The sequence below is a fragment of the Neoarius graeffei genome, chromosome 24 (assembly GCF_027579695.1).
Source record: "Neoarius graeffei isolate fNeoGra1 chromosome 24, fNeoGra1.pri, whole genome shotgun sequence".
NCBI lineage: Eukaryota > Metazoa > Chordata > Actinopteri > Siluriformes > Ariidae > Neoarius > Neoarius graeffei.
In genome coordinates, this window is record NC_083592.1 from 46,775,255 (window position 1) to 46,802,185 (window position 26,931).

Below are 26,931 nucleotides of genomic sequence, written 5' to 3' on the forward strand. Positions count from 1 at the left end.
TTCTCGGACTCGACTCCAAATTTTTTTAATGACTTGGACTAGACTCGGACTTGCAGACTGGGGACTCGAGACTGGACTCGGACTCGAGGTATAGTGACTCAACTACAACACTGGTCCACAGTGAGATACTTTCTAATCTTCCTCAAAAGGTTTAATCTTTTAGCTACTTTTCCAGAGAGATTGTCAATATGATTATGCCAGGTCATAGTAGGATCAAAGGTCAAACCTAGGTACTTGAAAGAACCTGTAACTTCTAGACAGTGTTGTAGTCGAGTCACTAAACCTTGAGTCTGAGTCCAGTCTTGAGTGTTCAAATCCAAGTCAAAGCCAAGTCATTAAAGAAAATTTTGAGTTGAGTCAGAGAACAAGACTCCAGCCGCACCATTTGACGGTGGCTGTTGCTGCCTTTATGTGAAAGCGTCTCTGCTACTGTGTTGGACTAACGTTATTGCTTGACTGCCCCATTTTAGTTAATAGCCTATAAATAAAAAGCTTGTTCATCACTCAGCAAGCCCCGCCCACTATCAACAGGGCAAATAACATGAGAGAGGGCTAACACTAGCTACTTCATCGCTCAGCAAGGAAGCCAACAGAGCAATGAACACAGTGTGTCACTTCCTTCTCTGGGTGGAGTCTTACCAAATGACGATTGAAGTTCAAGGTTGTCGCCGTCGTCTCCTCGATAGTTCTTCTACATATGCAACACATGGCAGTGCATTTTTTTCCCCGCTGCACGAGAAGTCTGTATAAGCAAAGCGGACAATCCTAGGGGCGTTCTCTCCAGGCATTTTAGCACTATTAACATTAGTTTGTTCAGGTGACTATGCATTCTCTTGCACAAAATTTGTATAAAAATTAATGCAGATATAAATATCTTATGCCAAATTATTAATGCATGTTACATAAAAATAAAGAAAACATCAGAGTCCTCATCTCTAATTTACAATGCAGTTAATGCACGAGTCCAAGTCATAAGTGCTCAAGTCCAAGTCAAGTCACGAGTCCTTAAAATTAGAGCATGAGTCAGACTCGAGTACTACAAGCCTGATTCTAGATCAGTTCCTGTGAATGACAATACTGGTTTTGGAGATCTTTTAAGTAGTTGGTTAGAACCAAAAAAAAAAAAAAAGTGTTCTGTTAGAGATGGTCATTTTTATGATGCTGTTCATCTGTTCTGGGACATACGCTTTTAGACCAGACTCCTGTCCTCTCATTAAAAGATTGGTGTGCATCGTTGTTTTATTCAAGTCTTGTTGATTCTTAACTGCCTATTAGATTTCAGATTTATTTTATTTCACACACACCATTATTTAACTTTCAATTGCATGTAATGAAAAAAATTTAACAGCATGGAGAAAAGGGTCCCCAAGTGAAGCTAAGAATAAGCTTATAAGCTGGGGCCCATGGTACAGTAAGTAATAGGTATTACAGCAAAGAAAAATAGTCAGGCATATAATATGCAAAACAGTTATGACAACCTGCATTTAGTCATCACCATACGACATATCTAGGTCCATAAGACATTTGGCACAATTATGAAATACAAAACCATCCACATACACCCACAACCACACCCACACAGGCACACAGATACACATTCACATGCACACACACAGACACTCAACCCAGCTAACCATGGAAGAGGAAATTTTAACTATAGGTTTGTAATAGATGACTAAGAAGATGTTTTTTGAAGTTGGAGATAGATGGCATCACCTTCAAAGCTTCATCAATTTTGTTCCAAATCTGTGGCCCCCTACAAGCAACACTCATACTGGTGCGTACACACCTGCGATATTTGCCTAGAATGAGTGTTTTGTGTCGCGTGTGATGGGAATGCTGGGGGCTAGTGATGGGGATGAGACTGCATAATTTGAGGTTTCTTTTGTTAACAACTTGAAACATGAGACAAGCATTATGAAATTCATTTAGTTCAGTTAGTCCTAATAACTTAAAGTGGCGGAAGAGAGGGCGAGATGGAGAGTTTAACTCAGACCAAGACAGGGCCCTAATGACTTTCTTTTGTAAGGATTGAAGTTTTTTGAGATGGCTAGAGAAGGTGTTGCCCCATATAACATTGCAGTAGTTGAGATAAGGTTCAAATAAAGTTTTATATAAAGTAAAAAGAGCCGACTGAGGAAGATGTCTGACTCTGTAAAATAAACCAACATATTTAGATAATTTGGATACAAGGTGATCAATATGACATTTAAAGTTGAGTGAGTCATCTATGAGGACCCCCAGAAATTTTGTGGCATCCACTCTTTTTATTACTTCCCCACTTATGGCAATTTGACAGTGCTCTACAGTTTTAAACTGTTTATTTAAGGTAAATAACATAAAATTGGTTTTACTGATATTTAGGGAGAGTTTGTTGCATTTGAACCATGCGTCTACTTTAATTAGTTCAGAGTTAACAGAATCTTGTAATATTTCTAGGTTTTTGTGTGATGCAAATAAATTAGTGTCATCAGCAAATATGATTTTATGAAAGATTGTGGAGGAATTAACAAAATCGTTTATATAAAGAATAAATAAGAGTGGCCCCAAAATAGACCCCTGGGGGACTCCACAGGTTATAGGCTTGCAAGAAGAGTTATGGTCATTTACATACACATATTGTTCTCTGTTGTACAGATAGCTCCTGAACCAGTCAAGTGCGACACCTCGGATACCATAGTGCTGTAGTTTGTGTAAGAGAATGTCAAAATTTATGGTATCAAAAGCCTTTGACAGGTCCAGGAAGATACCGATACCACATTTCCCCTCCTCAGTGCAGTCATTTATTTTTTCGATTAGATCAATCATTGCCATACATGTTGTACTCTTTTTCCTAAAGCCATACTGGGAGGGAACATTACAGGGTTACTTTAAAATTGCACTAGATAGTAGCTATCAGTTACATGTGATAGCATCTCAACTTAAATTACTTTGAGGCTAGGTCATTATTAATGTCATCATTCTGCACCAAAATCGACGCTCACTAGTTGGTGCTGTCTTAGGCAATCAGATAAATTTAGGATAGACGCATACAATTTCTGTTTTATCACCTTATTGGCTTTCCCAAAGACCAAGCTCCCACTCACTCTGTCCTCTTTATCCCATGTGGGACATAAGGCCGCCATTAATTGCTTCCATTTTTGCCTGTCCTTAGCAATATGTTGTGCTTTGCCCCAGCTTAGGTTTAACTCATCCAGCTCTGATATTATTGTTCTCCTCCATGTTGTTTTTGGATGTCCCTTCTTTCTCTTACCGGGTGGGGTCCGCCTTAGAGCAACCTTTGGGATGTGATGCTGGTCCATTCTCAAGACATGGCCAAAATGAAAACAGCGGCACTTGATTTCATCGACAATACTGCAACTTCTTGTCCTTCTGTACAGAGACCTTGATTGGATTTTTTTACCAGCCAAAATATACCACAGATTCTTCTCAGACATCTGTTGTGGAACACCTCCAATTTTCTCATGTTACTTTGTATGACTCCACAACATTCTGAGCCATATAAGAGCACTGATTTGACATTACTGTTAAAGAGTCGAAGCTTAGTACAAGGAAAACTGTACTGTTTCGATTTCCAGATGGGATGTAGTCTCGCAAAGGCACTTTGGGCTTTCCTGAGATGCGCGACAATGTCTTTGCTTGCTGCATTATTGATGCTCACAATACTTCCCAAGTACATGAATTCCTCCACCTTTTCAAGAGGTACATCATTTACTATGATAGGTGTAACTGTAGTTGGGTTGATGTACATAGTTCGTGTTTTGGTGGTAATGATGTTTAAGTCAGTCTGTTTTGCAAAGTTATGCAGTCTTTTGGTTTTCTCTTGGAGATGGTTATGGATGGAGGACAAAAAGGATAGACTGTCTGCAAAGTCCAGATCTTCAAGCTGGGAAAACATAGTCCACTGGATACCCCTTGGCTTATCTGCTGTAGTTTTATGCATAATCCAATCGATGGCAACTAGGAAGAGCATCGGTGAAATGATACAGCCCTGTCGTACCCCAGATGTTACAGGGAACCATTCGGACATGCTTCCATCAAGGATACCACTGCATTCAAAATGTTGGTTAGGTTTAACTCATCCAGCTCTGATATTATTGTTCTCCTCCATGTTGTTTTTGGATGTCCCTTCTTTCTCTTACCAGGTGGGGTCCACCTTAGAGCAACCTTTGGGATGTGATGCTGGTCCATTCTCAAGACATGGCCAAGCCAATGAAAACAGCAGCACTTGATTTCATCGACAACACTGCAACTTCTTGTCCTTCTGTACAGATCTTGGTTGGATATTTTTACCGGCCAAAATATACCAGAGATTCTTCTCAGACATCTATTGTGGAACACCTCCAATTTTCTCATGTTACTTTGTATGACTTGCCAACATTCTGAGCCGTATAAGAACACTGGTTTGACAAAAAGGCTAGACCATCGGCAAAGTCTAGATCTTCAAGCTGGGAAAACATAGTCCACTGGATACCCCTTGATTATCTGCTGTAGTTTTACGCATAAGCCAATCCATGGCAACTATAGGAAGAGTGTCGGTGAAATGATACAGCCCAGTCATACCCCACATGTTACAGGGAACCATTCGGACAAGCTTCCATCAAGGACAACACTGCATTCAAAATGTTGGTAGAACAACTCTATTAAGGTGACTATCTTAGGAGAAACTTTGTAAGACCCTAGGATCTTCCATAAAGTGTCACGATGCAGGCTTTCGAAGGCCTTCTTGAAGTCAGTGAAGTTGACGTAAAGCAGGCAGTTCCATTCTAGACATTGCTCTATGATGTTCCTAAGAGTGAATATCTGGTCTATACAGCCTCTTCCTTTCCTAAAGCCGGCTTGCTCTTCCCTCAGCTTGATGTTAATAAAGGCGAAATACACTGTCAGATAAATTTAGGATAGAAGCATACAATTTGGTTTTTATCACATTATTGGCTTTCCCAAAGATCAAGCTATTAACTCCTTAAAGCTTTAAAGATATCTGAAACAGTGACTATGTTTTATTACATTTCATAGTAAAGTCAGAGTTTATACAGTGTACAACACTAAATGAGTATTTAGTTTAGTTAAAATTATTTTATTTAAACTTGGAACAACCTACATAGTATGCTATAGGAAATTGTCACTACTGTATATACATGAAACATTGAAGAGGAGGAAGGCAGGAAGTAACTGATTTACAGGGCTGGCGTGAGGACAAGGCTGCTGTGTGATTAACGACAGCATGTTTAATGGAAGTAAGGCAGGAAAGTGCTTCACTGTGAGCTCTGCCAACCCCATGATTACCGTACAATAAAAAAGAGAGGGACCTTATGCTGCACTCTGGCTGTCCAAAACTCAAACAGCATAGTGGACTGAAGCCGGGCTAGGAATTCACGCCATTAATTATGATACTGCTGATACCTCACTGAGATACATTCAGCCTCATTTCATCTCCGTATAAAGGGGTAATGACTGAAATATGTCAATCTGAATTGAATCTGATGTGTAATGGCTGAACAAATGAATATACTGTATATATATATATATGGAAATTTGGTTTAGCTCAAAACTACAGGGTAAATTTTAAAGGAAAAAGTTTGTACACCCATGAGAGTAAAATAACCAATAATTTATTGTGTTGAGGTTTAGAGATGTTCCTTCATAATCAATACCAATAGTCACAAATAGAGTTTAAATATTAATATTGAAAAATACAGGACTGTGTACTTAGTACCATGTCTTAGGCACACGTAAAGAAATGCTGGAGACCAAAAATGGCTTGAAAAATAATGAAATGGAATGCTTCAACATTAATACTATAAATGGTAAACAGGAAGCCATAATAAATGAAACAAAGTCAATATTTGGTGTGAGACGACCCTTTGCTTTAAAAAAAAAATAGCAGTCTCAGGTACAGTGAGTGCAGTTTGATAAGGAAATGAGCTGTAGGTTTTACTGAGCATCTTCCAGAACCAGCCACAGTTCTTCTGGACGCTTTGACTGTCACACTTCTTAATTTTGCACTAAAACCCAGTAGCCTTCATTATGTTTTCTTTTTTAATCTGAAAACTGCTCTCTTATGGAATATGCTGCTCAGATACAAATATTATTTTCTGTAAAATTTAATTTTGTGCTGGGAAACGAACATTTGGAATTCTAAAATGTTTTTATACTGACTTGATAATGTAGAAGTCATAAGAGAAAAATCTATAACAAAGTTTGGATGAAAAAAATAGAGTGACTAAGACTTTTGCACAGTACTGTATATCAGTTGACAACTTAGCCATACTTACAAATTTTTTACTTTTTTTTATTAGCTCATCCGGCCGACAGGCGATGAGCTTATGTCATCATGTGTTGTCCATCATCCATTGTCCACATTTCACGAAAATCGCTTCTTTTCTCTCAATTCTTCACCGATTTTTATTCTTTTTGGCAGGAAGGTAGGTCTGCCTGGGGTGCATATAGCTTCTACACAAATTTACATAATTGCAATTAATAATGAAGATATGGACTAATTAAGCCCAAATGAGCAGTTTCTACACAAATCGCTTCTTCTCCCTCAATTCTTCACCAATTTTGGTTCTTTTTGGCATGAAGGTAGGGGTACCTAAGGTGCCTATAACTTCTACCCAAATTTGCTTAATTACAATTATTAATGAAGTCATGGACTAATTAAGCCTTAATGAACAGTTCAACAAAAATTGCTTCTTCTTAGTCATTTCCTCAAGTCAAGTTTACTTTTATAGCACTTTTAACAATAGACATTGTCGCAAAGCAGTTTTACAGAATTTTAATGACTTTAAACATGAGTTAATTTTATTCCTAATCTATCCCCAATGAGCACGCCTGTGGTGACGGTGGCAAGGAAAAACTCCCTTAGACAACATGAGGAAGAAACCTCGAGAGGAACCAGACTCAAAAGGGGACCCATCCTTATTTGGGTGATAACAGACAACGTGATTATAACATTTTTTAACAGTTTTAACATGAAATCAGTTTCATTGATATTATAAACTCTTCATTGATGGAAACTTGAGTGCAAAACTGTTCATGACAACTGCAGTCCTAAAGTTAGCAAGTTAACTGTAGTCTTCAGTCATAAAAACATTACTGTTAGTGTTCAGAGCATCTTCCAAGTGTGACTTTCGACTGTCCATATGGGGCCATCCTCTACAGGAGCAAGGTGATGAGAGTCCAGCCAGACATAGGGCATCAGGATGGATCAGGCAGGTCCGAGGAGCAGAAGAGGTCAGCATCTCGATCTCAGGATTGACATGTAACTCGACATGTTACATGATTGACATGCAATTTCCTCACCATTTTGGATTCTTTCTGGCAAATAGGTCGGTATTCCTAGGGTGTATATAGCTTCTGTAGATTGCTTGTATATAGTGTATATAGCTTGCAACATTTATTGTGCAAGGTGGCCCACTTTAGATCGTTCCTTCTGGACTAGACAGGGCCGGAGTGAGCTATGCTGTCATTGATGGTCTCATTTTCCAATGTTTTCCTGTTTTTTTTTTTGTGTGTGTTTCAGGATACAAACACCCCTTGGAAAGTTGAGATATGAGGGCTGGGGGGTGCACACTTGCACTCAACTGTACATAGTAGTAGTGAAGGTACTATGAATGGCTGCTGAAAGTGTTATGTATGTATGTCTGACTGCCTCTACTTACTCTAAAGCTCCTTTTTTTTTGCTAGAATGCATTTGATAAATCACTCTTGGTGATAACTGTGAAGTGGTAAAAAAATTATGCAAACAAGAAGTGGCAGCATACGCAACACTAAATCCCTTTCAACTCTTCTAAACTCAATTAAACTCATTTGTAGTGCCTAAAAGAATCCGAAATCATAGCTCCTATTCATTAATATTCTGTTAAGTCAACATGCTCAGGCTCCAACTCAGCTTTATTTTAATTCACACACAATCCAGTCATCTTCCTGGCATTATGCAGATTTCACTGCAGAAGATTTAAATTCCCAAATGCCATTATGTTCCAGCTAAGAGCATTTCCTTGCTTGGACTTGGCTCTAATCTGAGGGAAGAAAAAAAAAATCATAAAACTGAAACATCAGTTAAGGACAAAGCTATAGATTATAGCATAGAAAAACTTGTAATCAGGGTTCCTACAGGTTTCTTCAAGTGAAATTCAAGGCTTTTTAAGACCATTTATACACAAATTCAAGACCTAATTTCGCAGCTGATTTCACCGGCAAAGAAACGTCTCAAAGTTGTGTTTACTTGTTTCTCAAACAAATGTGAAAATGTGCAAAGGAGGATGAATAGTGTAACCTTATTGCATCACAGTACTGAGTACTCACCGTACACCACAATACAAAAATCACGTAATGTTCAGCAGACCACGTTTTATTAATGACACATTTCATAAGCATTACTTCACTCTCCGCGAGACCAAACTTTGCGATGTAGGCTGTCTTGTCGGCACCGCATCTGAAGCTCTGAGCGATATCGGAGTCCGGGAACATACACCTTAACAACTCCGAGATACCCTCGTTCGAATTATAGGACTGATGTTGCGCAATTGTGTGTAGAGTCCAGAACACCTCCGCTTTCGTTGTTTGTGTAGACCCAAATGTTGTGCGCAGATCTACTCTTGCAGTCGTTACATGAGGGACTACAGTGGGGCAAAAATGTATTTAGTCAGTCACCAATTGTGCAAGTTCTCCCACTTAAAAAGATGAGAGAGGCCTGTAATTTTCATCATAGGTACACTTCAACTATGAGAGACAAAATGAAAAAAAAAATCCAGAAAATCACATTGTCTGATTTTTAAAGAATTTATTTGCAAATTATGGTGGAAAATAAGTATTTGGTCAATAACAAAAGTTCATCTCAATACTTTGTTATATACCCTTTGTTGGCAATGACAGAGGTCAAACGTTTTCTGTAAGTCTTCACAAGGTTTTCACACACTGTTGCTGGTATTTTGGCCCATTCCTCCATGCAGATCTCCTCTAGAGCAGTGATGTTTTGGGGCTGTCGCTGGGCAACACGGACTTTCAACTCCCTACAAAGATTTTCTTTGGGGTTGAGATCTGGAGACTGGCTAGGCCACTCCAGGACCTTGAAATGCTTCTTACGAAGCCACTCCTTCATTGGCCGGGCGGTGTGTTTGGGATCATTGTCATGCTGAAAGACCCAGCCACGTTTCATCTTCAATGCCCTTGCTGATGGAAGGAGGTTTTCACTCAAAATCTCATGATACATGGTCCCATTCATTCTTTCCTTTACACGGATCAGTTGTCCTGATCCCTTTGCAGAAAAACAGCCCCAAAGCATGATGTTTCCACCCCCATGCTTCACAGTAGGTATGGTGTTCTTTGGATGCAACTCAGCATTCTTTCTCCTCCAAACACGACAAGTTGAGTTTTTACCAAAAAGTTCTATTTTGGTTTCATCTGACCATATGACATTCTCCCAATCCTCTTCTGGATCATCCAAATGCTCTCTAGCAAACTTCAGACGGGCCTGGACATGTACTGGCTTAAGCAGGGGGACACGTCTGGCACTCCAGGATTTGAGTCCCTGGCAGCGTAGTGTGTTACTGATGGTAGTCTTTGTTACTTTGGTCCCAGCTCTCTGCAGGTCATTCACTAGGTGCCCCTGTGTGGTTCTGGGATTTTTGCTCACCGTTCTTGTGATCATTTTGACCCCACGGGGTGAGATCTTGCGTGGAGCCCCAGATCGAGGGAGATCATCAGTGGTCTTGTATGTCTTCCATTTTCTAATAATTGCTCCCACAGTTGATTTCTTCACACCAAGCTGCTTACCTATTGCAGATTCAGTCTTCCCAGCCTGGTGCAGGTCTACAATTTTGTTTCTGGTGTCCTTTGACAGCTCTTTGGTCTTGGCCATAGTGGAGTTTGGAGTGTGACTGTTTGAGGTTGTGGACAGGTGTCTTTTATACTGATAACGAGTTCAAACAGGTGCCATTAATACAGGTAAAAAGTGGAGGACAGAGGAGCCTCTTAAAGAAGAAGTTACAGGTCTGTGAGAGCCAGAAATCTTGCTTGTTTGTAGGTGACCAAATACTTATTTTACCGAGGAATTTACCAATTAATTCATTAAAAATCCTACAATGTGATTTCCTGGATTCTTTCCCCCCATTCTGTCTCTCATAGTTGAAGTGTACCTATGATGAAAATTACAGGCATCTCTCATCTTTTTAAGTGGGAGAACTTGCACGGTGGTGGCTGACTAAATACTTTTTTGCCCCACTGTACACTAGCAACGGGCTGGCTGGCATTAGCCATGCTAGGTAGTTGGCTAACGTTGACTGCCGCTTCGGCTGGCCGAAAAACACTGGCGATGGAAGGCGTTCGCTGTTTCTCTTTCATACATGCTATGTGTTTTGATGATTTCGCGTGCGATTCTAGCGCCTTCACGCCCATTGTGCCGAGTTTAAATGCCCTTTTACACACACAGCAAAACGCCTCGAATACATTGCCATCGACAGGTTTTACCCACTCACGAAATGAAATATGATGCCTCCATGCCTCGTTAAACTTACATTTGCCCATTTTTCCATAGATAGTCCTATATGTAGGCTATAGACTTTTCGTTTATACTTTTAGACTTAATTCTGCAGACTTACCTTTTACCGCGCGCCAAACAAGTTCAGGGATGTGTTCTCGAAGAATTTTGCCCTCGGGGTGTGCGTGCGATAGCATGGTTCCGCCCACAGCTCCAGTTCCGCCACTTATTTACTTACTTAGGCCGCCGGTACATTATTTACCAAAATAATGGCGGTTAAGATATTAAAAAAAATAATGAGAAATTCTATACGGAGAAGTTACATACTGTGCACAGATTTTAAGACCTACACATTAAAATTCAAGGCTTTTTCAAGGCTTTTTAAGATATTATTTCCAAATTCTTAAATTCAATGCTTTTAAGGCTTTTTAAGACCCCGCGGGAACCCTGTGTAATGGAAGGTTCTGCAGAAATTAACATTTCTGGATTTTTTTCTTTTACTTTTAATCAGTAAAAGGATTAAGATATCAGACAAATACAACCCCGATTCCAAAAAAGTTGGGACAAAGTACAAATTGTAAATAAAAATTCAATGCAATAATTTACAAATCTCAAAAACTGGTATTGTATTCACAATAGAACATAGACAACATATCAAATGTCAAAAGTGAGACATTTTGAAATTTCATGCCAAATATTGGCTCATTTGAAATTTCATGACAGCAACACATCTCAAAAAAGTTGGGACAGGGGCAATAAGAGGCTGGAAAAGTTAAAGGTACAAAAAAGGAACAGCTGGAGGACCAAATTGCAACTCATTAGGTCAATTGGCAATAGGTCATTAACATGACTGGGTATAAAAAGAGCATCTTGGAGTGGCAGCGGTTCTCAGAAGTAAAGATGGGAAGAGGATCGCCAATCCCCCTAATTCTGCACCGACAAATAGTGGAGCAATATCAGAAAGGAGTTCGACAGTGGAAAATTGCAAAGAGTTTGAACATATCATCATCTACAGTGCATAATATCATCAAAAGATTCAGAGAATCTGGAAGAATCTCTGTGCGTAAGGGTCAAGGCCGGAAAACCATACTGGGTGCCCGTGATCTTTGGGCCCTTAGACGGCACTGCATCACATACAGGCATGCTTCTGTATTGGAAATCACAAAATGGGCTCAGGAATATTTCCAGAGAACATTATCTGTGAACACAATTCACCATGCCATCCGCCGTTGCCAGCTAAAACTCTATAGTTCAAAGAAGAAGCTGTATCTAAACACGATCCAGAAGCGCAGACGTCTTCTCTGGGCCAAGGCTCATTTAAAATGGACTGTGGCAAAGTGGAAAACTGTTCTGTGGTCAGACGAATCAAAATTTGAAGTTCTTTATGGAAATCAGGGACGCCGTGTCATTCGGACTAAAGAGGAGAAGGACGACCCAAGTTGTTATCAGCACTCAGTCCAGAAGCCTGCATCTCTGATGGTATGGGGTTGCATTAGTGCGTGTGGCATGGGCAGCTTACACATCTGGAAAGATACCATCAATGCTGAAAGGTATATCCAGGTTCTAGAGCAACATATGCTCCCATCCAGACGACGTCTCTTTCAGGGAAGACCTTGCATTTTCCAACATGGCAATGCCAAACCACATACTGCATCAATTACAGCATCATGGCTGCGTAGAAGAAGGGTCCGGGTACTGAACTGGCCAGCCTGCAGTCCAGATCTTTCACCCATAGAAAACATTTGGCACATCATAAAACGGAAGATACGACAAAAAAGACCTAAGACAGTTGAGCAACTAGAATCCTACATTAGACAAGAATGGGTTAACATTCCTATCCCTAAACTTGAGCAACTTGTCTCCTCAGTCCCCAGACGTTTACAGACTGTTGTAAAGAGAAAAGGGGATGTCTCACAGTGGTAAACATGGCCTTGTCCCAACTTTTTTGAGATGTGTTGTTGTCATGAAATTTAAAATCACCTAATTTTTCTCTTTAAATGATACATTTTCTCAGTTTAAACATTTGATATGTCATCTATGTTCTATTCTGAATAAAATATGGAATTTTGAAACTTCCACATCATTGCATTCCGTTTTTATTTACAATTTGTTCTTTGTCCCAACTTTTTTGGAATCGGGGTTGTACATTGTGTAATGGTCTCTAAAGCTGCCATCAAAATCTTATTCATCAAAGTCAAAATCTTATTCACTTACAAGTCAAAGTCTGGAGTCAAACATCCAGTTGGATGGAAAGTCAACAAGAAAAGTATTCAGCAGGAATTTTTTTTTTTTAATGAAGGGTGGGATGATAAGATAAAAATACTCAATCATAACACGACTCTGGAGGACATTTCTATGCTACACAACAGGTCTGTTTCACAAACTGACAGTAAAATAATAGTAAACAATAAATAAATAAATGTGTTTTACTTTTCATATTTAATCAATAATATTCTCCTTCATTAAAGAAATACTGAAAAACACTAAAAAGGAGAAGAAAATGATCAAATCTGTAAAACAAAATCTGTGAAAGATTCAGCACAAAAGTTTAGCAGATCATCTTCTTCCAGTTAGTTTTTATGATAAAACGTAGGCTACAAATCAAATCACAATATCATCTCAGTTCCATCTCAGAAAAGCGTACTTCTAAAAATAAACACTGAAGGCAGGGGCGTCAGAAGCATTTTTAATGTGGGGGGGACACACTGGCGGGGGGTCCTCCGCCAGAAAATTTTTAATTAATTTTCAACAATAAGTCCTCATTCAACTAGTCCATATATTCATCAGCCTGTTTTTAAACCCACCGCTATGCCTAAGATAATGAGATGAATGTGACACAATTTATCACCAACAATGACTTTATGGGTGCATTTTACTTTTTATTTTGTGTTTTCTATTTAGTTTTAGGGGCGGCACGGTGGTGTAGTGGTTAGTGCTGTCGCCTCACAGCAAGAAGGTCCTGGGTTCGAGCCCCGGGGCCGGCGAGGGCCTTTCTGTGTGGAGTTTGCATGTTCTCCCCGTGTCCGCGTGGGTTTCCTCCGGGTGCTCCGGTTTCCCCCACAGTCCAAAGACATGCAGGTTAGGTTAACTGGTGACTCTAAATTGACCGTAGGTGTGAGTGTGAATGGTTGTCTGTGTCTATGTGTCAGCCCTGTGATGACCTGGCGACTTGTCCAGGGTGTACCCCGCCTTTTGCCCGTAGTCAGCTGGGATAGGCTCCAGCTTGCCTGCGACCCTGTAGAAGGATAAAGCGGCTAGAGATGATGAGATGAGATTTAGTTTTAGATGTAACACAACATGCCACTGGGCCAAGCAATAGTGACACTCAACTGTATGTTTAAAAATAAGAATATTCATAATCTCACACAATGAACAGGCATGACATGGCATCATGCAAACTTCATAACACAAAATCACACTGTGTCAAGCAACGGTGACACATAAAAATAACTTCACACAATGAACAGGTGCAATTTTGTTCACCACCAACAGTGACTTTAGTGGGTGCATTTTACTTTTTTCCGATTTAGTGATACTCATAACAAAAATGGCATGGCATCATGCAGTCTTCATAACACAAAATTACACTGGGTCTAGCAATGACACATAAAAGAGAACTTCACACAATGAACAAGTGCAGTTTTGTCAACCTACATGCAATGGTGGTACTACAGTAGCATTTACAGATCAGTATAACAAATAGATTTATAGATATAACTCCTTCTTATATTGGTGCCACCACAATTTCTACCACTTCATAACTTTTATCCCCCTTTCCTTCACAATCCACCTGGAATAACATCCATCTCTCTCCATCGCTTTCCTCTCTACTATTCCTTCCCCATACACTGATTTCCCATCTTACTTTCCAGAAAACTGCCAAAGACCAGACAAAACAAGGAATCAATAAATATCATCAGAGCAGACTTGACCTCATTCTTGGCATTACAGTAAGGCAGGCCTACAGGGTTTGAATTAAATGATAGCTAACGTTAAGCCATCTCCTAACACTGACTAGCCAGCTAACTGCACTAAAGGCCCGGTCCCACTGGCCGATGGACACAAAACGTATGCAAAAAGGACACAGCGGACGAGCAAAATTTCGGGGGTGGCTCTATCCGTTTTCATCCGCTCCAGAAATGGACAAAATTGGCGAAAATTTGCGAAAACAGAACGGAAAAGAACGGTCGTGGGTAGTATATAGCGGGGATGTTAAACGCATGTTCATAGGAAGCCTAGCGGATGAAAGCGGATGGAAGTGGATGACAGCTCCGAAGGGGTTACCGGTGATAACTGAGAAGCGGACGCATAGCAGAAAGAGCGGATGCATAGCAGATGAAGGGGATGCATCACGTACGCCTAACGGAAACAAAGGGGATGTTGCACAGATGTATATCGGATGCAGACCGTTCACTGCGCTAGGTGTCCTTCTGCATACTCTAGACATACTCCAGACATCCTAAATATACGAGATACATCCCAGATATAAACGCTTTGTCCGTTTTGAATACTTTATATACGAGATGCACACGCTTACATCCTTTCTATTTCCGTGCTACTAACGACGAATAGACGTTTCATGTACCTTATGTTTCCTCCCTCTTTCCGTTTTCAGCTGGAGCGGATGTGAGTTGCGAGGATGCCCAGAGGATGCAGAGAGGATACAGCAGACGTTTAACGGATGATGACGGACATAGAACGTTTGTTGCTCGTATATGTCGTGGATTTACATCGTACACGGCGGAAAGTTCATCCGTTCTAAAAGTTTTGTGCAGCTCAAAACTTTTTGCGCGGATGAAATCACAGTGGACGGATGCTCGATGGATAGAGCGTATGAAGCACGTATGCAATGAGTACACAACAGATGCATAGCGTTTTCCAACGGATGGCAAAGGTTTTTTTACGTTTTACATCCTCTTTGCATCCGTAAGTGCAGTGGGACCGGGCCTTAACATTTCCATTGGGACAAAAAACCCTGTCCTGTGGGGAAATTTTTGACTGACTTTCCGCTTCTTTGTAAAGAATGTCCTTATGTCCATTGTGTCTGGGGAGGAGCAAATACTGCAAACAATTCATCATCAACCAAGAATACCCCATTAGGGTTATTTCACTGTCTTATTAGGCTTATTTCACTGTTTAGTTGAACATTAATTTAACGTGGCCTAGGGTTAATTTTGAGGGCATATAACAAAAGAATAAGGTTTTAGCAAAAGCTAGACATTGTGAGGTGGCAATGGGGCTGACGTCACCTCCTCCACTTTCCAGCATCTGCACCAACATTTCGTGCGCGGTGAGCTGTTGTAGGGAACGCCCGGAAAACCCGGAGTGGATTTTCAGTGCTCTGTGTATTCTCTTATCGATCAAGTGGAATGGATTCTTTCACGTAGCAACAGAAACGGCGCTGGGTGAACTCATATTTTATGTTAAATGTGGGCGGGTCCAAACGAAGAATTATGAAATGTGAGGGGGACACGCCCACTTCACATTCAGTGGTGGCGACGCCCATGACTGAAGGAGAAAACATGATAAAGCCTTAAAAATTTTTTAAAAATATTTTAAAGATTCAGTTCAAATATTGGCGGCACGGTGGTGTAGTGGTTAGCGCTGTCGCCTCACAGCAAGAAGGTCCTGGGTTCGAGCCCCGGGGCCGGCGAGGGCCTTTCTGTGCGGAGTTTGTATGTTGTCCACGTAGGTTTCCTCCGGGTGCTCCGGTTTCCCCCACAGTCCAAAGACATGCAGGTTAGGTTAACTGGTGACTCTAAATTGAGCGTAGGTGTGAATGTGAGTGTGAATGGTTGTCTGTGTCTATGTGTCAGCCCTGTGATGACCTGGCGACTTGTCCAGGGTGTACCCTGCCTTTTGCCCGTAGTCAGCTGGGATAGGCTCCAGCTTGCCTGCGACCCTGTAGAAGGATAAAGCGGCTAGAGATGATGAGATGAGTTCAAATATTTAACATTGACATCAGACACTGCTTAGTCAGTTTGTAATTTTTTTAAATTATAAAACAATATCATGATGTGCGATATTTCAGTAAAAGAATATTGTGATGTAATTTATTACGATATCAATATTATATTTTCATATTGCTCTGCCTGATTAATGATTAACACTTCTGAGAGTATTTTTTATTCATCTTATAAATTGTTTATTACATATTTTATGTTTCAAACGCAGACAAAAGTAGAATTTGGTTTAAAGGTGCATTATGTAAGATTAGTCTTTTTTTCTTTTTTTTTTAACCTCCAAGATTAGATCACTAATGTATGACACCCCCGAAGGATCATGATGGGGAATTTATGGAGCTACTTTTGCATTCCCTGGTAATAAAGCTGCTTTTACATGGACAGTAGGAACAAGTTGCATCCACTTTCCTTTGTTTTTACATGCTCACTGTCGATCAGTGGCAAACCAGAGGTTAGAGACTCCGGTAAACACAAAAGTGCACTTGTGCAAATCAGTGATGAGAAGCTTGCTTTTAACTTGCTTTATATCCTCTCGCTGCTCATTTCTGTTTAAATGCTCAGCGATTCAGCGGTAAGTTAGCTCACTGCGGCCCAATTTCTCCAAATCTAACTGCGTGTCTGCATCTCCTGACAACTGGATGAGGGTAAGAACTTCTTCTTTAGTCCAGTTATCACTGTGATTGGCTTGGGAATCACTTGACTCCATCGTTTGAAGGTGGAGAAGTTTTACAAGGAACCATTGGTGCTAAAGAAGGCAACTGGACTTGCTTGAAATTCTTGAAGATGTTTCATCTGTCATCCGGTTGTGTGTTCAATTTTCTGGGAAGTGTGCCAAGGACTGAAAACTGAAAACACACAACCACACCAAAACTCAGCTGACTTCAATGACTCACATGATGGTAGAAAGAGCCAATGACCCACAGATCACCCAAAAGACTCTCTAGGCTGCTAACACCATTCACACCCGGCCCCCAGTGACCTACACCTACAGGATGACTCAACGACCCATGTGATCTCAACGTTCCTTAGGGTTGCTTTTGGTCCACTAGAGGATAAATACATACCTGGAACTTTTTACTAGTCAGACAGAACTGAAGAAGCCTTTCGGATGAAAAGCGAAATGTCTTCAAGAACTTCAAGCAAGTCCAGTTGCCTTCTTTAGCACCAACGGTTTACTATGACCTGGATGACTGAGAACCTTCACAGACATATTTGACAAGGAAAAGCACTCGAGAAGAACTGACCATTGAATTTGCCGCGAAGTGGTCTTGTCCGGACAATAAATGACCAGGATGAACGCTACCACACACGCATAAGCCCTCCTACTTGCCACCAGTTGTGTTTAGACAGTCAGTGGGAACAAGTTGCACCTGGAAAAAGATGTTCTGGAACAAGTTGCAGCACCTCGTAAAGTGGAACAAGTTGTGCCCACTGGTGTCAAATTGTTCTGGAACAAATCATGTTTAGATGGGCAGTTGCGCCATGGCAACTTGTTCCGGGAACAACTTGTGTCTCTGTAAAAGCAGCTTAAGAGTAATAGGGTTAACATAATGTAATGTAGGGTTAATGTCTTGGGTTAATGTAAAAGTATTGCGAAGGGATGCAAAACCATGACCCTTAGGACAGTCGGTACTAACAGTTATGTGGGTTCAATATTTAATCAGTTCCCGCCCATGTTCACAAAGCTCCAAAGCATCTATGGTGGCCTGTAGCGTGTTTATAAAATAACTGACCGGAGGCGGATCCAAACACAAATATTCTGTCTGGACCGGAAGTCTGTTTTCCAAATCAGTTTTCTCAGTGAATTAATACAGTTTTGCAAAGGCTTCATTCAGTTCATTGTTTGTTTGTTTGTTTTTCCTTTTATGTGCATGTTTTCCATCATATTCTACATATCTTCCATGGTTAATTTTACAAGGATTTGTTAAATAATAATTTTGCACCTTTAATAGTTATTGTTTAATAAGCCTGTTGGAATTAATGTAAGGCATTAGCAACAAAAACATCTCGCAAATTTACCAAACCAATAACTAATTTACCTCAACATGCTTCAGCTTTGTTGGCAATGTTTTTTTTTTTTTTTTAATTTCCACATAGGAAGCAAAGGAGACACGTCATTCTGTTAGTAAATCTAACAAAAGAACACTAGGCCAAAGTCCACTTAGCTAGCACAGTTTCTTTTGACATCGGTGTGAATTTGATTGGATAATATATACAATGTATGCAGTGTCCTCCATAATTATTGGCACCCCCATAAAGAGGAGTACAAAGGGTTAGGGGGGAAAAAAATCCACCATTTGGTGAAGTAGCTTCATCTGACACTGAAAATAAATGAGAAAAATCCAACCTTTACTTGAAATAAATTTATTCAGATGAAAACAAATCCCTCATCAAGAAATAATTATTTTTCAAGAAGGTGGATTTTTTCCAAACATTTTTACTAATCGTTAAAAGGGGTGCCAATAATTGTGGAGGGCACTGTGTATGTCTCTCATCTCATCTCATTATCTCTAGCCGCTTTATCCTTCTACAGGGTCGCAGGCAAGCTGGAGCCTATCCCAGCTGTCTACGGGCGAAAGGCGGGGTACACCCTGGACAAGTCGCCAGGTCATCACAGGGCTGACACATAGACACAGACAACCATTCACGCTCACATTCACACCTACGGTCAATTTAGAGTCACCAGTTAACCTAACCTGCATGTCTTTGGACTGTGGGGGAAACCGGAGCACCCGGAGGAAACCCACGCGGACACGAGGAGAACATGCAAACTCCACACAGAAAGGCCCTTGCCGGCCCCGGGGCTCGAACCCAGGACCTTCTTGCTGTGAGGCGACAGCGCTAACCACTACACCACCGTGCCGCCCGCACTGTGTATGTATTTATCTATATCTGTATATAGATAGAGTGAGAGAGACTTTAAGGTTTTTATCAAGTACTAAATAAAATTGTAATGAGAAAGTATTGTTTTTTCTCAGAATAAGTAAACAAGGATTCAATAGTTTTAATAATAATGGAGTAAAGGACAAAACTTCAACGACAAATAAGTACTTAAGTACAGTAACCATGTATTTTCCACCCATATCTAATACAGTACTTTGTAACAAATGTCTTGAGATGTCAGTTTGTTCGTTGTAGCCCACACATCCTCTGACTGTTCGACCTGGAGTCGGTTTCGCTGCTCTGAAGAATCCCACAGGTGTTTTGTCGGATTGATATCCGCTGGTTTTGCAGGCTGGTGTTAGATCCTGCTTCTTACACAAATCACACACAGATTGGCCTACAGTGTACTGAGGACTTGTCTTTTACTCCCACTCCTACAGGATTTCTCTTCAATTCCACTTTCTACTGCAGTTATTAGTTTTGCATTGCTATATTTTCTAATGAACATAGCTGAAGCAGTTTCATAAACTATAAGCAAATTAAACACTGCGAGCTCGCGCGAGCACCCAGTACACTCTCATGATGAGAAACGTAGCTTTTATTTCTCCTGCGAGCTTCACGACATATGCACAAGACTGGGGTTTTTTTTGTTTGTTTTTGTGTTTTAAATCCCACCTCCAAAGGAATTCTAACAAGTCCTAGCCTGGCAAGCCAGATTAAATGTGAATATTTAGTCTGGCCTCGATCCGTAGACATTTCCGATGGGTGTGGGAGGAACAACCCGCTGTCTTTCAAACTGTCTCTGTGCGTATAGGCCAACGCTCTGACCAATCAGCGCAACAGTGACTGTGACGTAGTCAGAGCGCGCAGTGGGGGAGACCTTGAAATAAATAATTTTTCAAAATGCGTATTAATTAATAAACAGGTTCTAGGTATTAAGAAGTTTGGAGATAATGACCACAAGTTTGGAGTCTGTACCACATACTTAACATACACTCTTATTTTTTTCAAGTGTTTTTCAAGGGTTTGCTTAAACTGTTTTTGAGAGTTTTTATTTAGTGGTGTTTGGTGAAATAATTTCCCTTAAATTTAAAATAACGGGAAAATAAGAAACAATCAAAAAGTAATGTTTCAAAGCTGTTTATTAATTCTTCGTACTGCACAAACTAGCCCCATCCTTTTGGCTATGAGCGGAGCTAGCTGGTAGATCAGACTTTTGCCATAGCCGGTCGGCAAAACAGCGAAAACGTCCTTCTTGAAAAGGAATGAGTGGAGAGCCTCTTCCTGCTCATGTTTCAATGAAAACTCCAAGTCTAATTCTTCTAAAACTGATTCCAAAGCGGAGTCAAACGCGCGCTGTTCACTAGCCGTAGCCATCTTTCCTGTTGTGCTTTCTCCAGCGTCGCGCAGCTTTGTCATCACTCCTGCAAAAGCCCGCCCAAAGAATCCAAACAAAAACCCTGCGTTGTGATTGGCGGGCACGATTTGATGCCCGGGGTGTTTTTGTTTATATGGTGCGAGGCTAGACCCATTCGCTAGGCAAAAATATTTTTGGCCACTAGGCGGGTGGGTCTAGTTTACTAGGCTAAACAAGTCCTGCACCTGTAGGAATTCTTGCCAAATCCTAACTCTCCCAAAGGAATTCTGACCAGTCCCATATGCTCCTGAAGGAATTCTGACCAGTCGCATACGCTCCTGAAGGAATTCCGACCAATTCTGCCTGCTCCCAAAATGAATTCTGACCAGTCTCATACGCCCCTGAAGGAATTCTGACCAGTCCCATACGCTGCTGAAGGAATTCTGACCAGTCTACCCTCATCACCAAGAACCTATTGCTAGTTAGTGTGAATGTAGGGTCAATAAACATGGCCAAGCTTCATATCTAATCCCTGACATGAAAGTAAATAATGCCTGGTCATGTGGGATAAGTTTATGCTGGGATCCTAGTCCTGATTCGCACCTCGACACACCATACTGGTATCATCCTGAACTGTGGTAGTGTCAGTGTTGTGGACATGAAACACAAAAGACAACCTGAGAGTCTGGCAATCCAGTTTTATGTGAAATTACATACATCCAGGTGCCCCGCCTACGGTATTAATCTCATACAATAAGTTACTGATAGTTATGCCTGGCAGACAAATTTAACCTTAGTGAAATAATATACAGGACATAATCAAACAATATAGCTAATATTAACATAAATGAAGGTCATATGATGTGGAATTTCCAGAAACAAATCTACACTGAGACTAATGGGAACATGCAAACATCAGGTGTGTTTTCATATAATCAATATGATTAGAATGTGAAATTCTGTATTAAATATAGAACTGCATACTCGTTAATGTTCTGCAATAGATTTTCTTTGACTGCAAAATATTACCCAATAAACATATCTTCATATATTTACAGGCACTATTTAATATTTTCTTGTGATGTCACTTCACTGACTGTGGCGTTTTCTGGAGAGTCTCTGTAGGCATAGCATCTTGGGAAAATGCCAATATTTCCAGCTGTGTGTCCTTCTAGCCATTCTTCATTCACTGCAAAAAGGAAGAACTGCTTGAGATACAGGACACTGTAGCAGTGTATGAGAGGAAAAGTGAAGGAGTGGTACGAAGCTCACTGTATAACAGGAAATAACACGCATTTCATTATAATATAGAAGAAATTAATGTAGAACAAAGGAAATGGGTCATTTTTAGCTACTTCTGATTCCTAATTCACTTCAAGACAGCGGTTTGTGTGTGTGTGTGTGTGTGTGTGTGTGTGTGTGTGTGTGTGTGTGTGTGTGTGTGTGTAATTATATACATCTCCACATGTGTGCAGCTGATAAATAAAATAATTCTATTTACTTGTACACTGATGTACAGTACTGTGTAAAAGTCTTAGGCATACTATTTTTTCATACAAACTTTGTTAGACGTAAAGGTGTAGATCTAGAGGATCCTCAGACAGAGTGTTTTGGTAAACTGGGATGTATGGATGCTGTCAGTCCCCCACTCGCTTGCTCACTCGAGTTTGTTGACGGTGTAGTGGCTGCTGCTTTATGTCCCGGGGCTCCCTCATGCCTGTGTTACCTTCTGGCTCTGCCCTTTCAGTTATGCTGTCATAGTTAGTTGCCGGAGTCCCTGTTTGTACTCAGTGCAATATGTATACTGTTCTTACTTATTCAGGTGACATTGGGCATACCTAACAACCCGCGTTTTCTCCCCCCCCCCCCCAAATCTGTCCCTCTGAGTTACATGGAGTCAACAGGAAATCTTTTGGTGGAGAGGGTGGAGACCTCGACTGGCTATCGTAGCCTGCAGGGAATCGGCCGTCAGACATTCTGTCGCATGTCCCAGACCCGGTGAAATGTAACTGAATTGTCTTGGTCAGCCCTAAGGGTCCCATCTGCATCCCATCATTGCTGAGGAGTGTGCTCCCATCACCCAATCAAGCATCCAGCCAGAGCAGGTCATGATATTTTTTAACCATATTAACATGCCATTGTTGTGTATTATGCCTGATGTCAAGACTCTCGTCTCTGCGAGCCTACCACACAGATTTAATACTTGTGTCATTTTTAGGGCATACCTAACAACCTGTGTTTTCTCTCCCCCCCCCCCCTCCAATCTGCCCCTCTTACCCCTTTTCCACCAAATCAGTTCCAGGGCTGGTTCGGGGCCGGTGCTGGTTCACAACTCGTTCAACTTGCGAGCCAGCTGAAAACCAGCTTGCTTTTCCATCGCTCGCGGTGCTAAGAGAAGACACGTCATTACGTCGCTGTATACGTCAGTTACATCGTTGTATACGTCATTACGTCGCTGTATATGTCAGTTACGTCACTACATTTGCATAAACCTTGGCCCGAATATCGAAGCAAAAACAACGCGGAAGAAGCAGCAGCAACAACAACAATAATAATAATAATGGATGACTTCGCGTTTGTACAGCTGCTGCTTCTCGTCGTTTAAAAATGGCGATCTTTCGCGGTCTTGTTATTGTTGTCGGTCTTAACAACTCCCCCCCCCCCCCCCCCCCCCCCCCCCCCGCTGACACAAGCGGTTCTTTCCTCTGGCCCAGCAGAGAGTTGGTGCTAGCCTGGAACCGGTTTTTCTGGCCCCAGAGCCAGTTCTTTGTCAGTGGAAACAGAAAACCCGGTTCCAAACTAAGCACTGGCCCCGAACCAGTCCTGGAACTGCTTTGGTGGAAAAGGGGCATCTGAGTTACATGTTGGTCCTGGGATTGAGATGCTGGCCTCTTCTGCCCCTTGGACCTGCTTGATCCATCCTGGTGCCCTGTGTCTGGTTGGAGTTTTATCGCATCGCTCCTGTGAAGGACAGCCCCATGAGGACAGTTGAGGGTTACACCTGGAGGACGTTCTGGACTCTTACAGTAATGCTTTTATGGCTGAGGACGACAGTTGACTTGCTAACTTTAGGACTGCAGTTGTCATGAACAGTTTTGCACTCAAGTTTCCATCAATGAAGAGTTTACAACATCAACGAAACCGTCTTCGTGTTAAAACTGTTAATGTTATAGTCATGCTGTCTGTTGTTGCCCAAATGAGGATGGGTTCCCTTTTGAGTCTGGTTCTTCTCGAGGTTTCTTCCTCATGTCATCTGAGAGAGTTTTTCCTTGCCACCGTCGCCACAGGCGTGTTCATTGGGGATAGATTAGGGATAAAATCAGCTCATGTTTTAAGTCGTTCAAATTCTGTAAAGCTGCTTTGCAACAATGTTTATTGTTAAAAGCGCTATACAAATAAACTTGACTTGACTTGTTATAGATTTCTATTTTATGAATTCTACATTATCGAGTCCGTACAAAAGGGTTCCAAACGTTCATTTTCCAGCACAAAATTAAATGTTACAGAAACAAAAATGTATCTGAGCAGCATATTACATAAGAGAGCACTTTTCAGATTAAAAAAGAAAGCATAATGAAGGCTGCTGGGTTTTGGTGCAAAATGAAGAAGCGAGTGTGACAGTCAAAGTGTCCAGAAGAACTGTGGCTGGTTCTGGAAGATGTTCAGTAAAACCTACAGCTCATTTCCTTCCATATAAAACTGCACTCATTGGACCTCAGACTACTTTTTTTTTTTTTTTAAAGCAAAGGGTCGTCTCACACAGGGCAGCACGGTGATGTAGTGGTTAGCGCTGTCGCCTCACAGCAAGAAGGTTCTGGGTTCAAGCCCAGTGGCCGACAGGGGCCTTTCTGTGCAGAGTTTGCATGTTCTCCCCGTGTCCGCGTGGGTTTCCTCCGGGTGCTCCGGTTTCCCCCACAGTCCAAAGACATGCAGGTTAGGTTAACTGGTGGCTCTAAATTGACCGTAGGTGTGAATGTGAGTGTGAATGGTTGTCTGTGTCTATGTGTCAGCCCTGTGATGACCTGGCGACTTGTCCAGGGTGTACCCCGCCTTTCGCCCGTAGTCAGCTGGGATAGGCTCCAGCTTGCCTGCGACCCTGTAGAACAGGATAAGCGGCTACAGATAATGGATGGATGGTTGGATGGTCGTTTCACACCAAATATTGACTTTGTTTCGTTTATTATGGCTTATTGGTGTTTATAGAATTGTTAGCCAAAACGTAGCCAGACACCAAAAAAGCAACAGGGCAAAGGATTTTGCAAGGGATTAGCGGCAGGCTGTCAGGTCACTCCATTGTGTGTAGCTGTCGATGTTGATTTTAAAAGTAACTCAGTAAATTACACAAGGAAATGAATACTTAAGTCTGAGTGAAAAATACTGTGGCAAGTGTGTGTAAGCGACTATAACCAGTCAGTTACTCTAATGATAACTAAAAGTCTCTGTGTGGCTAATAGATGATGCAGAGGAGGCGAAGAGTTGATCTGTCAGCATTTATTCAGGAAAACAATGAATGACAGGGCGATCAACACACAGAGACAGGGGAAGGAAATCTGGCATTGCTACAACAGAATACACCAGTTAGCGCCCAGCCAAACAGCTACTCAGATAAACACTCGACTTTTCACACGGAATTTTACGACGTTAATTTCCATATTTGAGCCGATACAAACAGCAGATATGTGTCAAAACATTCTTACATCAAAAAATAAACATCATATCTTGGGAAAAATAAAAAATATGCTGTATTAATGAATATTGTCCATGCAGGATTCACGAAGCCAGCTTAGCCCTTTCCAGACATCCCAAGCACGATAATGTCCACAAGTGTGTTACATTAATTAACACCCCATCAGAAACAATATTGGAACTATTAACAGAACCCAACATCTCATCTCATTATCTCTAGGCGCTTTATCCTGTCCTACAGGGTCGCAGGCAAGCTGGAGCCTATCCCAGCTGACTACGGGCGAAAGGCGGGGTACACCCTGGACAAGTCGCCAGGTCATCACAAGGCTGACATATAGACACAGACAACCATTCACACTCACATTCACACCTACGCTCAATTTAGAGTCACCAGTTAACCTAACCTGCATGTCTTTGGACTGTGGGGGAAACCAGAGCACCCGGAGGAAACCCACGTGGACACGGGGAGAACATGCAAACTCCACACAGAAAGGCCCTCGCCAGCCACGGGGCTCGAACCCGGACCTTCTTGCTGTAAGGCGACAGCGCTAACCACTACACCACCGTGCCGCACAGAACCCAACAAATTAACATATTTTATAAGAGAGGGATTTGGGGAAGTTCACAAAAACTGCAAAACTTTATTCATATGAAATGATGACATTGCTACATGTGTGTGGAAGAAGAGTCTGGAGACAGAAATCTTAGTTTCTCGGTCGTTAGCCTGTGCTACTTGCTCTCGATAGCACTGGCTTGACCACTTTATTAGCATTTGCTAACACTACTGATGAACACTACACCAGCTGGAAGGTGACTTCACTGCTGCACTGACAGTGCCAACTCACAGTTAAGCTAGCGTTGGCCTTAGAGAAGGCCATGGGTGATAAATTGTTGGTCCCTCCCACAATAAATCAAAATCTAATTGGTTAATTCGTCTGTCACTTCCTACATAAACATACACTGCCATGGCCTTCTGTCCCGGCAATGAAGTCCTAACCAATGAGTGAGCAGCTCTAAACTCTTCTCAGCCTAGAGACAACAAACAAAAAAATCTCATTGGATAACTCGATTTTAATGTTTTCAGGACAGTAACCCTTTCATTTCTGAAGCAAATTTGATAGAAAATGAGGCCAAATTAAAATTAGAAGAGAATAATTATAATGAAGTTATGAAAGATATTTAAAGAATGAACAAAATTAAATATAACATTTGAAATGCTGATATGTTTGGGCTTCCTCTGAATGCCTAGAAGGCTCTGACGGTTCCCCTGTGATAGATGGATGGATGGATGGATGGATGGATGGATGGATGGATGGATGGATATACCTTCACTGAGGATGTCAATGGTGTCCCCCTCACTGAACTCCAGGTCTTCAGGCCCTTGTGCCATGTAGTCATATAGTGCCACCATCTGGTAGAGAATTGTCCTGTTGGCCAGAGGATGCTCGGCCTGAAATTGGACAGTGACACAGTTTGTTTTGATGCTGTTTGGATTTTTTTTGTTTGTTTGGGTTTTTTTTTTTATATTAAACCTGGGATGTTGGCTTTGAAAAGAAACAATG

At 41.3% G+C, this 26,931-nt stretch overlaps 1 protein-coding gene across 2 annotated transcripts in view; it reads right to left on the reverse strand.

The window, feature by feature from the left end:
* Window positions 1-21,361: 21,361 nt before the first annotated feature.
* noxa1 (NADPH oxidase activator 1) overlaps window positions 21,362-26,931 on the reverse strand; it is a 36,060-nt gene continuing 30,490 nt past the window's right edge. For both annotated transcript variants that reach the window (XM_060907386.1, XM_060907387.1), the window contains exons 15-16: window positions 26,696-26,819; window positions 21,362-21,872 (exon numbers count right to left, since the gene is read on the reverse strand). In XM_060907386.1, coding sequence (XP_060763369.1) covers window positions 21,745-21,872; window positions 26,696-26,819 — 252 coding nt within the window. In that variant the 3' untranslated portion in view covers window positions 21,362-21,744. The remainder of the gene's footprint in view (window positions 21,873-26,695; window positions 26,820-26,931) is intronic.